The sequence below is a fragment of the Tauraco erythrolophus genome, chromosome 10 (assembly GCF_009769465.1).
Source record: "Tauraco erythrolophus isolate bTauEry1 chromosome 10, bTauEry1.pri, whole genome shotgun sequence".
NCBI lineage: Eukaryota > Metazoa > Chordata > Aves > Musophagiformes > Musophagidae > Tauraco > Tauraco erythrolophus.
In genome coordinates, this window is record NC_141474.1 from 8,608,046 (window position 1) to 8,620,102 (window position 12,057).

The following is a 12,057-nucleotide window of genomic DNA, read 5'->3' on the forward strand; positions in this document are numbered from 1 at the left end:
ATGGAGGCGGCGATGGGCGACGCGGAGGGGGACGCGGCCGCGGCGCTGGGGCAGCGGCTGGCGGCGGGCGGGCAGGGCCATGTGCTGCGCTTCTGGCCCGAGCTGGGCGGCGCGGCCCGCCGGGCGCTGGCGGCGGACCTGCGCGACATGGACGTGGCCGAGATCAACCGCTTCTTTCGCCGCGCCCGCGGGGACGGTGGCAGCGGGGCGGCGGCGGGGCTGGACGCGCGGATGGAGCCGGTGCCGCGGGACGTGCTGGGCAGCGCCTCCCGCGACCGCGGGCTGCTGCCGCGCTGGGAGAGCCGCGGTAGGTGCGGGGGGCGGCGGGGCCCGGCGCGGTGCCGGCGCGGTGCCGGCGCGGCGGGCTCCACGCGTGTGTGCTCTCCCGGGTGCAGGGCTGGCGGAGATCGCGGGGAACCGCGTGGCCGTGCTGCTGCTGGCCGGCGGGCAGGGCACCCGCCTCGGCGTCCCCTACCCTAAGGGCATGTGCGACGTGGGGCTGCCCTCCCGCAAGACCCTCTTCCACCTCCAGGCCCAGCGCCTGCGGCGGCTGCAGCAGCTGGCGGAGGAGCAGCACGGCACCCCCTGCCACATCCCCTGGTGAGCACCTGCCCTGGGCCGTGGTGGGTTGGTGCCTCCGGGGTGGCGGGGTCACGGCGCCCTGGGGTGGCCTTGGTGGGCCGAGGCTCGTGGAGTGGTGTTAGCAGGGCTCCGTTGGCGTTGGTGGGTCAAGGTCCCGCGGGTTGGTGTTGGTAAGGCTCTGTTAGCATCATCCTAACTGGTGTTGGCAGGTTAAGGGCCCCGTGGGTTGGTGTTGCCCTGTTGGCGTTTGCACGGTCAAAGTCTTGTAGGTTGGCATTGGCCTTGTTGGTGTTAGCAGGCCACGGACCCATGGGTTGGTGCAGACCCCCTTGGCAGCCCAAGGGCCCATGGGTTGGCATAGACCCTCTTGACACCCGTGCGGTTGCTATGGACGTAGCCTGTTGGAGTTAGTGGGGTAAGACCCAGAGGGTGGCACTGGCAGGTCCTGTGTTGTGAGGCTCAACCCCACATCCCTTGGGAACGTGTGTCATGTCACCTGTGGCCAGCCTGCTGCGTGGGATAGCAGCCATGCAAGACCGGGGTCTGGGAGGCGAGGGGCTGCAGTGGTGCTGTGAGCAGGAGGCTGGTGGCGTGGTGGGAGCTGGTTGCTGCAGCTGCGTGTCCCCTCCACTGCACCGGGTGTGGTAGGGTTTTGGAGACGTGCGTTGTGAGGAGGGGTGAAGCCCTTGGTTGGCATGCCAAAGAGGTGGGACTGCAGCGGGTCAGATCCTACTAAAGATTTGTAGGTGGAAGAAGCCTGTCCTGCCTGTTACAGGCTGAAGAGGTTCCCCATGTTTGGGATGAGGGGTATGAGACCCTGCCACTCCTCCCTGCTCACCGGGTCTCTTCTGTGCTGCGACAGGTACATCATGACAAGTGGGCGGACTATGGAGTCCACCAAGGAGTTCTTCCTGAAGCATCGCTACTTTGGCTTGAAGAAGGAAAACATCATCTTCTTCCAGCAGGGCATGCTGCCTGCCCTGGGGTTTGACGGGAAAATCCTACTGGAGGAGAAGGGCAAGATTGCCATGGCACCAGGTTGGTGGCTGGGAGCTGGCGGGAGGGGTGCGCGGGGGCGAGACATGATGCTGAGGACGAGCTGTTGGAGCTGGAGCCTGTGTAGGGCAGCCTCGCAGCGTGATGTGGCTCGCGGGTGACGCAGGCTGGGAGCTGTCTGTCTTGGCAGGGAGGACCAGGGTGGGGTATGGCTGGGCTGGTGACCCTCCACCCTAGCTCTGAGGGGAAGGAGGATGAGCAGGGGTGGCTGATGGGACAGCTGGGTGGTGCTGCAGCCCCAACGGTTTGTTGTGTCTGCAGACGGCAACGGGGGCCTGTACCGGGCCCTGGGGGTGCACGGCATTGTGGATGACATGGAGCGGAGGGGCGTGCAGAGTGTCCATGTCTACTGTGTGACAACATCCTGGTGAAGGTGGCTGACCCCAGGTTCATCGGGTTCTGCTTAGAGAAGGGAGCGGACTGTGGAGCCAAGGTATGGTTTTGGGAGCAGACAGGTACTGCTTCCCTGGAGCAGAGTGGGGACTGTCCTGCTGCTTGCCTGGCTTCCCTGACTCCTGACCCATCCTTTGCTGGCTTGCTGCACCTAGGAGGGATAGCTAAACATTGGGAGCTTGCTGGTGGAGTAGCATATGCTGCCAGAGTCCCATGCCGTTTGGGTCTGGCATCCCAGAGGACGTGGGGCGTCACTGACCCTGCCTGGTGCTGCTCCCCTCCTGTCTTGCATGGGGAGGTGGCACCGACAGCCCCAGGGCTCACAGGTCCCCTCGTCCTGGGGCTGAGAGCTGCTGAAGACCCCGATGGCACTGCCCAGTCCCCACCCAGATGCTGGGCAGCTGTTGTCCGGGTGGCTGTGGGGAGCATGGGTAGCCGGAACCCCTGCCACATGCTGCCAGCTGTCCCCGGTGTGACGTCCTGGGCACCAGACCAGGACATGGTGAGTGCAGCTGACTGCTGACGCTGAGCCCAGCCCCGTGTCTCGTGGGTAGGACGTTGCAGCCCAAAGCTTTACTTAAAGGCTGGATTAACGGCCAAAGGGGCTGTGTGATCCTGTTGCATTGGGCTTGGCTCTGGCAAACTGGTGAAGGACTCGCCGGCCTGAAGGTTTCAGAGGGCGAGCTGGGAAAGGGAAAGCAGTTCCTCCTTCTGACCTGAGCGAGAGAAGGAGGAAATACACCCCAGCATGCAGAAAGGAGAAAGCCTTGTGTCCCTGCATGCCACCCTGCCGTGGTGCTGGTGACAGCTGGGGATTTGCTAGAGTGGTCTCGTGCCCAGAGGAAGGTTTGTGGGATGCGAGGAAAAGGAGGGAGGTCAGGTGTAGGGGATGGCTCTGCTGAGCCAGCAGCCTCCTGCTTGTGCACAGCAAGCTGGCTGTTCCCATGTGGGCTGGGTGATAAAAATATCTGTACCCTCTGCCAGCCACATGCAGCTTGGTGCCAGATCCTGCCCGCACCCTCTGGGTGTGCCTGGCACCCTGTCACCAGCCCAGCTGTCCCACCCTCCTCTGGTCACCGTTGCCAGATGCAGCTGGGAGTGGAGGGCTTCAGCATCCCTATCCCTGCCTTATCCCTGCCATCCTGTGCAAGGAACCGTCTCCATGGGGGCTGCTGGATACAAGGAGTGTATGTGAAGCGCAGGGCTTTGGGGCACTTTCCCTGACAGTGCTTCCCTTGGCAGGTGGTGGAGAAGACCAACCCCACAGAGCCAGTCGGCCGTGGTGTGCCAAGTGGATGGTGTCTACCAGGTGGTGGAGTACAGCGAGATCTCCCTGGCCACCGCCCAGAAACGGGGCCCGGACGGGCGGCTGCTCTTCAACGCGGGGAACATCGCCAATCACTACTTCACACCGCCTTCCTGAAAGCTGTAGTCAAGTAAGGGCCTGCCGGGGTGCTGCCGGGTGCCGGAGGAGGAGCCCTGGTGCCGAGCAGAGCCGCTGCCTGTGCTTTGCGTTCTGCTGGTTGAGCTCCAGCTGTTTGCAGGCGTGCCGGGACGGGGCCCGCGGGTCTGGTCTCTGGCCCCCTGCACGCGCGGCCTGACCCCGCCTCTGCACGGTCCCTTCCTCGAGATAAGGTTTCCCTTTCTGGCTGCTGGTGCCGGAGCGCAGGCGTGCAGGGCCGTCCTCTCTCCTGGCTGCCCTGGGGACGCGCAGCTCAGGGTGACGGGGGTCAGGGCGGCGCGGCCGGCCTGCACAGCGGCCTCTGAGCCGGGGGGAGGCTGGGAGACGTGCCTTGCTCGGGTGAGTGACAGCTCTTCTGGCTCGTTGCAGCACTTATGAGCCACAGCTGCAGCACCATGTAGCTGAGAAGAAGATCCCACACGTGGACATTGCTACGGGACAGCTGATCCAGCCTGAGAAACCCACGGGATCAAGATGGAAAAATTGGTCTTTGACATCTTCCAGTTTTCCAAGTATGCCCTGTTCTCTCTGTGGGCAGTGGGCTGCTGGCTCTCCCTCGGGCAGCTCTGAGAGACTCTTGAGCGGTGCCAGGGCTGTGCCTACTGGCGATGCCCCGGGTTTGGGACAGCATGCCAGCTCCCGTGCTGTTCAGCATCAGTGACGACTGTGCCCTGAGATGAGCAGGGACATGAGCAGCAGGAGGGTCAGGCACTGCCAGCCTCTTGCTCAGCCGAGCCCAGCTCCTGACCCAGAGGAGCATCTGCTGACCCTACGGCCCAGGTCCTTCCTCCCTCCTTTGTGGCTGAGGACAGTCTGTGGATGTGGGCTGCAAGGAGGCTGTGGCCCTGGCTTGGCCACCCTGGCAGGGGAGATGCCAAAAGCGACAGGGAGCAGCTGCGTTTCCCAAACCTGACCCCTCCGCGCCCTTTTCCCCCGTAGGAAGTTCGTAGTATATGAGGTGCTGCGTGAGGATGAGTTTTCTCCCCTGAAGAACGCGGACAGCCAGAATGGCAAGGACAACCCCACCACAGCCCGACACGCCTTGATGTCCCTGCACCACTGCTGGGTTCTCAATGCGGGGGGGCACTTTGTGGACGAAAATGGCAGGCGCATCCCTGCCATCCCTCGGTGAGTCGCTCCTCCTGGTGCTCCTGCATCCTTTTTGGGCTGGGTATAAAGCGCGGGGCAGTCCTCAGCCCTTCTCCTTTTCAGTGCTCCTGAAACCAGCATTTACTGGAGCCGCCATCTGCAGGTCCTTTCTCCTGGCTGGTCCATGGGGCAGAGCCGGGTGCAAGGCTGGGCAGTGGCTGCAAGAAGGGTGCTTGCTCTGTTGGTAGGAGCTTTGCTTCTTGAATCAACCCCTGTGAACAGAATCCTGCCGCTCTCCGTTGCCTGTGCAGGGAGGAGGTGGCTCCCTAAAGCCCAAGCACACCAGCAGATCCATGCAGACTGAGAGACCTCTCCCTCCACCCCTGTTTGGCGAACAGCAGACCCCAGACTTGTTCTCCTCTGTCTTTTCCCACCCTTGCTAACCCTTGTTTATTCCCACGTAGTGTCACAAACGGAAGGTCAGATGCCACCCCAGCAGATGTCGATGACAAGTAACTATACCGTGCAGCATGCATGGTGGCGGGGCTGTGCTTAGGTACTAAGGGGCTGCAGGAGAAGCAGCGTGCCGGGCTGCGGTTGCCGCTGTGGGTGTGCGCTGGTGAGCGGGCGCCCGTAGTGACTAACGGGGCCGGGGGGCTCGGGGCCGCATGCTGGGAGTGGGGCATGTCTCACTGCGGGACCCCGTGGGTGCCGCTTCTCACGGTGGCAGGTGGTGGGCAGTGCCTGCTCCTTCCTGGGCTCCTTTCCTCAGAAGCAGTGGGTGGGATGCTGTTGGGAAACATGCTGGCATGTCCCTTCGGCAACACTCCTGTGTTCGTCATGCCACAGCGTAGCGCAGCCTGGGATGATCCCGGCCAGTCCCATAGCTGGAGCCGGTTGCCGTCTCCTGGTGGGTGTCTGCCAGGCGTCAGGGCAGATTGAAAGGGGATTAGGAACGTTAAGCAAACGTCAAGCAGGCTTTGATGTAGCATGTGCAGATGTCGGCGTGGGCAGCCAGCTGTGCTTTGTGTGACTTCAGCTCTGGAGTTTTGAAGATCCGGACAGTGACACCCAGGGAAAGCCCCTGGCTCAGCGCTTGAACGTTTACAGAAGTAAATGGGAAAGTGAGAGAAGCGTTCAAGCGACTTCTGTAATAGCAGCGAGTTCTTCTGTAGGCTCAGGGCACGTCTGTGCACTGGGACTTGGAGCCGGTGAGTGTCTATGACTTGGGGAGCCAGCAAGGCTGCTACCTCCCCGCTCCCTTCCGGAGAAGTTGTATCTTCTGCTACTTTCTGGTGGATACACCTTGGCTCTCGGTTTTTAATTCAAAACTTCAACTGCTTCCAGGTGTATAACTCGGCCGTCACTAGTTAGAATGTCAGTAAAGGATGTGCTTTAGCCTATGTTTATCCTTAATTGCCACTTAATGGTGATTTTTTTTTTTTAATGGTTATCTTGAAAATAAATCTGACTGTAAGGCAAACACGAGTGCAAGGGCTGGGTTAGGATGGGAGAGCTGTTTTATTTATTCACAGCTGGGACGAGAGGGGGGCTGAGCGGGTGCTTGGCAGCAGGGACAAGCTCCCACCTGGGCGAAGGCAGTGGCTCTGGCTGCAGCAGCGAGCGGACATGAAGGTGCCACCATGGACCCTCACAGCTCTGCGTGGCTGTGCCCTGGCTGGCCTTACACACCAGCTGGAATCCAGGGAGCATCTGGGGGCCCCTGCGCAGGCTGGTGGCAGCAGGAGCGGGTTGGGGACCCCTCCCAGCAGTGCTGCGCACGGGGCCAGGCTGCGGCAGGCGGCTCTGGTGTGGGTCTGCTGTTGTCCTCACCAGCTCAGGCTTGTGTGCAGAGCAGAGGAGTTGAGGCAAAGAGGCGAAGGCAGGAGGAGCAGACAGTGCCATGGGGAACACTTCCGAGTGAGCAGACAGGCTTACCTGTGTCCTCAGGTAGTGCTTGAAACAGGGAGTGTGTTTAGAAACAGGCATGTCGTGACTAGCCAAACTGGAGGAGTGCTGAGTGCGTCTCATCACCCCAGGGATGAAGGAGAAGGAGGAAGGGGTGACTGGCTTGCATGCAGCACTGAATACTGTGGGGCCATGGCCCAGGCAGGGGGCACGGGCACCGCTGTAGTTGCACACATGGAAAGGCACGTAGATCCTCCTTAAAGCCGCCTCTAAAGCTCTCTTCCCTTTCAGTCACTGCTGGTTTTCTAAACTTGAGCTCGCACCTCCGTGGAGAGCACGCAAGGCTTGACTAACCCAGGGCAGCTCCGTGCTGCTGGGGTCTGCGTGGACCGGCACCCCAGCCAGCCGCTGACCCCGTGCCGGCGTCTGCGAGATCTCTGGGCCTGGCCCTGTCCCCGGCGGGATGTGGCTAACCCTCCTGACTCTGTATTTTTTTTGTTTTATTTTTTCTTGATCTCTGCAGCTTGAAGGATGCCAATGACCTGCCGATCCAGTGTGAAATTTCTCCCCTCGTCTCCTACGGAGGAGAAGTGAGTACTGCGGAGCTCAGGCACCCTCGCAGATGACTGGGTGGTGGGCAGGCTGGTGGGGAGGAGATCAGTCACAAAAACGTGACTCGAATTCACCATGGAGCTTTTGAGGCAGCGTCCGCCAAGGCGGGGAGGGGGCCGGAGCCCCCCGCATGCAGCCCAGCAGGTCAATAGAGCAGACGACATGCGTGTTTGTCCTAACGAGCTGCTTCGCCCTCCCTTAGGGTCTGGAGAAGTATGTGAAGGACCGAGAGTTTCGCACACCTTTGATTATCGACGAGGATGGGATACACGAGCTGGTGAAGAAGGGATATAGCGGTGGCACGGTGCCCAAGCCAGGCTGCCCATCCCGCCTAGGGGGACCGGGAATTTGGACACATGAAGGTTCATAGCTGTGACTGGTGGGGGCTGGTCCTGCTCCCTCTGGCCTTGTGCAGAGGAGGAGGTAACCCACTCGGTTCTTGGCATGACGTACGCTTCTATTTATATTTTAATTTAAAAACCAAACACTTTACGGATTCCCCTGCCACAAAGCACAGCTATGGAGCTGCTCTTTGCACTCCAGGCTGTGGGCATTTATTTTAAACATGTATATAGTAATAGTCATTGTACATGCAGAGGATTTTTATGGTACGGGGCTGGGGTTAATCTTGAATTTTTATTTTTCTCAAATCTACATGACTATTTTTTTAACGGGGTCCTTGTCATTGCCCGTACCCTCCCTTTTGGTCATCCTTTGTACATTGCACAACTGGAAGCACCCCATTAAACTCTTGAGTCCCTCCTCTGTCATCCAGTGGTGTTTTGGTGATGGTGGCTTTTGGTAGGGGCCCTACCCATAGAGCAGAGGTCCAGCTGCATCCCACCGAGTGCCCAGCTCAGCAGCAGCTGCTGCCCAGGGGTGGCAGGCAGGTCCTCGGGCCCACGGTGCTTATTTGCGGTGTTTCTGGAGGAAGCAGAGGGCTGCGCTTTCCTCTTGAATTCCACACACAGTGGCAAGCCTTGAGCAGGTAGGAAGAGGCAGGTGTGCTGCGCTGCCGGAGCGCTCGGGGTGAAACCAGCCAGGCACCATGCCCTGCTTTTTGGGAGAGGGCTCTTTGGCTCCTGCCAGAGCCCACTGCCCCAGAGCAAGGTGTCCTGATGCTCTTGAGCAGTGCAGCTCTGCTGCAGCTCTGAGATGGTGCTCAGCCAGCTCCTCTCCTGCTCCTGAGTCCCACTGCAGCCCCTGGGCTGGGGGGCAGAACTGCCCACAGCCACCTGGGGAGGGATTTTCCCTTGGGGAGCTGGGAATGGGGCCCAAAGCACTCCCCCGGGGGAAGTCACCGAGTCTCCCGAGTGCCAAGGTGGCCATTGGGCACCCCAGGCTTGGCCAAGCGCTCGGCTCCCCAAGCAGCGTGCCTGGGAAGCCGGGGCCATGCGGGTGGTCCTGGCCGGTGCCGTGGCTGCTGGTGGCTTGCCGCGGGTCAGCCGGGCTGCATGTGGCCAAGGCAGGCTGGCAGCCACGGGTCCCCAGGGGGAAGGCCCGGGATGGGGGCCAGAGTGGATGCAAGGAGCTGGTGCAGAGTGCTGCGGGTGGTCTGCACCACCGCCTCCCCCTGCCCACTGGCTCTGCCAGGCCCTGGCAGCAGCCACCGTGGGGATGGAACATCTCTGCTCCCTGGGAAGCAGGCGGACACCTCGAAGGTGCTCCTCCTTGGCATGGGGCAGGCAGCAGCCAGAGCACAACGTGGCCCATGTCAGGGGGATGTGTGTGGCCCCAAGACAAGCACCCAGCAGGAGCAAGGGACTGCACAGTGAGTGCATGGGATCGCTGCCCGGCTGGCTCCCTGGGCACGGAAGGGTGGAGGGCAGGTGTTTGCTTTGGCTTTATTGGCTCTGTTTGCACACCAGCACCTTTGCATCAGGTCCTGGGGTAGAGTGACGCAGTGCTGGCTGCCGCCAAGTTGTTTGAGCGCCAATTCCAGGTAGCAGGAGGTGAGCGGGGCTGGCTGTGCCAATGTGCACGTAGGGCAGCCTGTGCGGGGGCGAGGGCTTCCCCTGATCCGGGGCGGCACGCCGGGGCACAGTGCGGAGCCCTGCAGCAGGCACCATGCTAACCTGCCCCTGCCTGCCCTCCCTGCCAGCCCTGGGCAGCCTCTTGCTGCGCCCGTGGCTGGGCTGGCACCGCGAGGGTCCCCGGCACATCACCGACATCCTGCCAGGTGGTGGATGGCTTTCCCTGCCTGGGACTCGGTTTGTTTGGAGAGCAGGCGGGCTGGGACTCTGGTGAGGAGGGGGGCTTGGGGCTTGGGAGCATGGCTGCAGCCCTGGGGCAGGTGCCTTCTCCAGCACGGGGTGCCCTGTGGGGCAGGAGCGCTTTTGAGGAGCTCCTGGCCTGCTGCCAGGGGTGCTGCTTCCCTCCCGTGGCAGTGTGGGTGCTGCCATGAAACACAGCCCAAACACTAGGCTGAAAGAATATTGAAATTTTTTTTTCTTCAATTGCATTTTTAGCTATTGCACGAAAATTAACATGAGCCCATTATTATTATTTTCTCCCTGCCGCGTTGCATAGTTGGTGGCCGTGGTGCCAAGCTAGTGCCTGGAAATGATGTAAAACCACGAGCTCAGCGTGCAGCTTGGGGAACCGGAGCGCTTCTTCCGTGCCAGGGCAGGTCGGCTCTCCGGCCACCGTCCAGCCGTGTGTGCCTGCGCAGGAGCCCGGCACCCTTCCCACCATGGCCCTGGAGGGGCAGCCCGTGTGGGACCCTCTGGGCCAGCAACAGTGCCTCGTGGAGCACCTCCATCACCCACGTTTTGGAGGCGTCCTGCCTGGCCCCTGCACCCCATGGCGCAGGAGGAGGGTCCCGGACACGTGTGCCATCCCGCAGCCGCGGGGGTGAGTGCCGGAAAGCAAAACGCTGCCTATTGCTTTAAGTTCCCTCACCGGCCACGGAGATTTTTTTTTAATTTTTTTTTTTCTCTTGCGCTATGAATGGGTTTTGCTGTAAATTATAGCTTTGCACACATTCCCTCGGGCCGAGGAAAATAACCTCCGCCGAAAAGCCAGCCTGGATTGGTGACTGGCTCCCCCTCTCTGCTCCCTAATTGAAACCAAATGTGCAATGTAGGATTGTGGGATTTCTGGCCGGCTCCCAGGAATCTGTAGAATGCGAACGCGCTCCCAGAGGCATCTTGCATCAGCCCGGGAAAGTTCGCTCCTCGCCTGGCTCCCCCGGCCCGGGCGAGGGGCACGGAGCTCACCCGCCGCCGCCTGCCGCTGCCCCCGGTGAGTCGCTCTCAGGGGTGTGGGGAGGCGTTCGCCGCCCCCCGGCTTTGGGATTCTGGGGGGACATGGGGTCACCCGTGCTCTGCGGTGGGGAGGGACTGGGGTGCAGGTCTGCCCAGGAAGGGGCTGGGGCAGCGGTAAAGCAGCATCCCCACCCAGGGAGGGGAAGCTTGGCCCCTTCGCTCTGTTTTTCCCCCCGCTGCCAGCATCCCCCCGTGCCTCGCACCAGGCCAGCGCTTCCTGGTGTCCCTCTGGCTCCCGCCCTGTGTCTCTTGGCAGAGCTGGTGGCGGTGCTGGCCGGCCAGGGAGGCCCCGCTGGCCCCAGTGTCCCCATAGCCAGGCACCAGGTCACACTGGGGAGGGGACACAGGGCCACCGATGTGGTGCTCCTGAGCATCCTGTCCCCCGTCCTGGTGCTGGGGACCTGCTTGTGGCTTCCCAGCCCTGTGACGCCGTGCGCCGTGGCAGGGTGACGCCGTGCGCTGGGGCACAGAGCAGGGAAGAGGGCTACAAGTTTTCAGCTGGCAGGGAGTGCTTGCTGGTGTAGCACCCACAGGACCATGTCCCCAGGCTCCATAGCCACGGACTGTGCTGCTGGCAAGTCTCTCTAGGGCAGCTGGCAGCCACGGGTACATGCCAGCTGCTGCTTGTGCCCTGAACAGTGCAATGACTCTGCTGGCTGACCAGCCAGCCCACGGCCAGGGAGGCACTTGCTGCTGCAGAAAGTGGGGCTGCATCCAGCCCAGAGAAGGTCTAAAATGGCATTTTTGGACGGGAGGAGGACTACGGGTCCCGGCATGCTGCACTGGGCTCCCGGAGAGGCTGCGCTGGCAGCACGGCACGCTGGGGGCTGTAGTGCCAGCTGGGGTGGGGGTCCCGAATGCCCTCACCAAAACACCACACGCCTCGAGTCATGGCCTGGCATCACAGGGAGCCTCTCGCCACTCAGGGACGTTCCCTCTAGCGTGGCCTCAGCGTGTCCCACACACCGTCCCAGTAGGACGGGAGCCCCCAGCCCCGTGCTAGGATAGGGGCTTTGCACCGCGAGCCCTGGGAGACCCGTCTCCAGGACCTGGTGACCACAGGGGTGTGGGATGCTGCCATCCAGCCCCCCTGCCCGCAGACCATGCTCCTCCAGGGCCTGTGAAGACAGCATCGCCCACCTGGGAAGCGGGCTGGGGGTGAGAGGGACTGTGGTCAGGTGGGATTTGTCTCCTGGTGATTTCAGTAGAATAAGAAGGGGGGAAATAAAAAGGGGAAAAAAATCCCAAAAGCAGTGACCGAGGGAAGCTCCCAAGCCCAGGCGACGCCAGGGAGGAGCTCCAAAAACTCCCTGCACTAAAAATTTCCAGTGATTGAAAATTTTCGGCAAACATTTTTAGATGAAACATTGCAAAGCCATCCTTTTTGCAGGGCTGGTGGAACAAAACAATTTCCAGCTGGATTGCCATACTGCTCAGCCAGTTTGACTGCGCGTCCCTTAGCCCCCAGCCTCGGCACCTGAGTCACTGTCTCCCCGCTGTCCCCCCCCCACTCCCCTGGGCAGCAATGAGCGCTTCACAACGGCTGCACGGGGATAATTTCTCTATATTAGACTAAATGTAAATGCATTCCCTGCGGGAGATTACGGCATCTGGTATCCTGATGCTTAAAGAGTTTACTCAGCCTGAAAGAATAGTGGGGAAAAATATCTCTGGATGTTTTTTGGAATG

The 12,057-nt window shown here is 61.3% G+C and overlaps 1 protein-coding gene across 1 annotated transcript; it reads left to right on the forward strand.

Moving 5' to 3' along the window:
• Window positions 1–7,872, forward strand: UAP1 (UDP-N-acetylglucosamine pyrophosphorylase 1). Its single transcript, XM_086617279.1, is given in 14 exon segments — window positions 1–307; window positions 396–600; window positions 1,445–1,620; window positions 1,900–1,989; window positions 1,992–2,071; window positions 3,274–3,309; window positions 3,311–3,437; window positions 3,440–3,467; window positions 3,863–3,954; window positions 3,957–4,005; window positions 4,433–4,621; window positions 5,047–5,094; window positions 7,014–7,080; window positions 7,305–7,872. Coding segments are annotated over 14 exon segments (1,662 nt in total). The 3' UTR covers window positions 7,473–7,872.
• The last annotated feature ends 4,185 nt before the right edge of the window (window positions 7,873–12,057 follow it).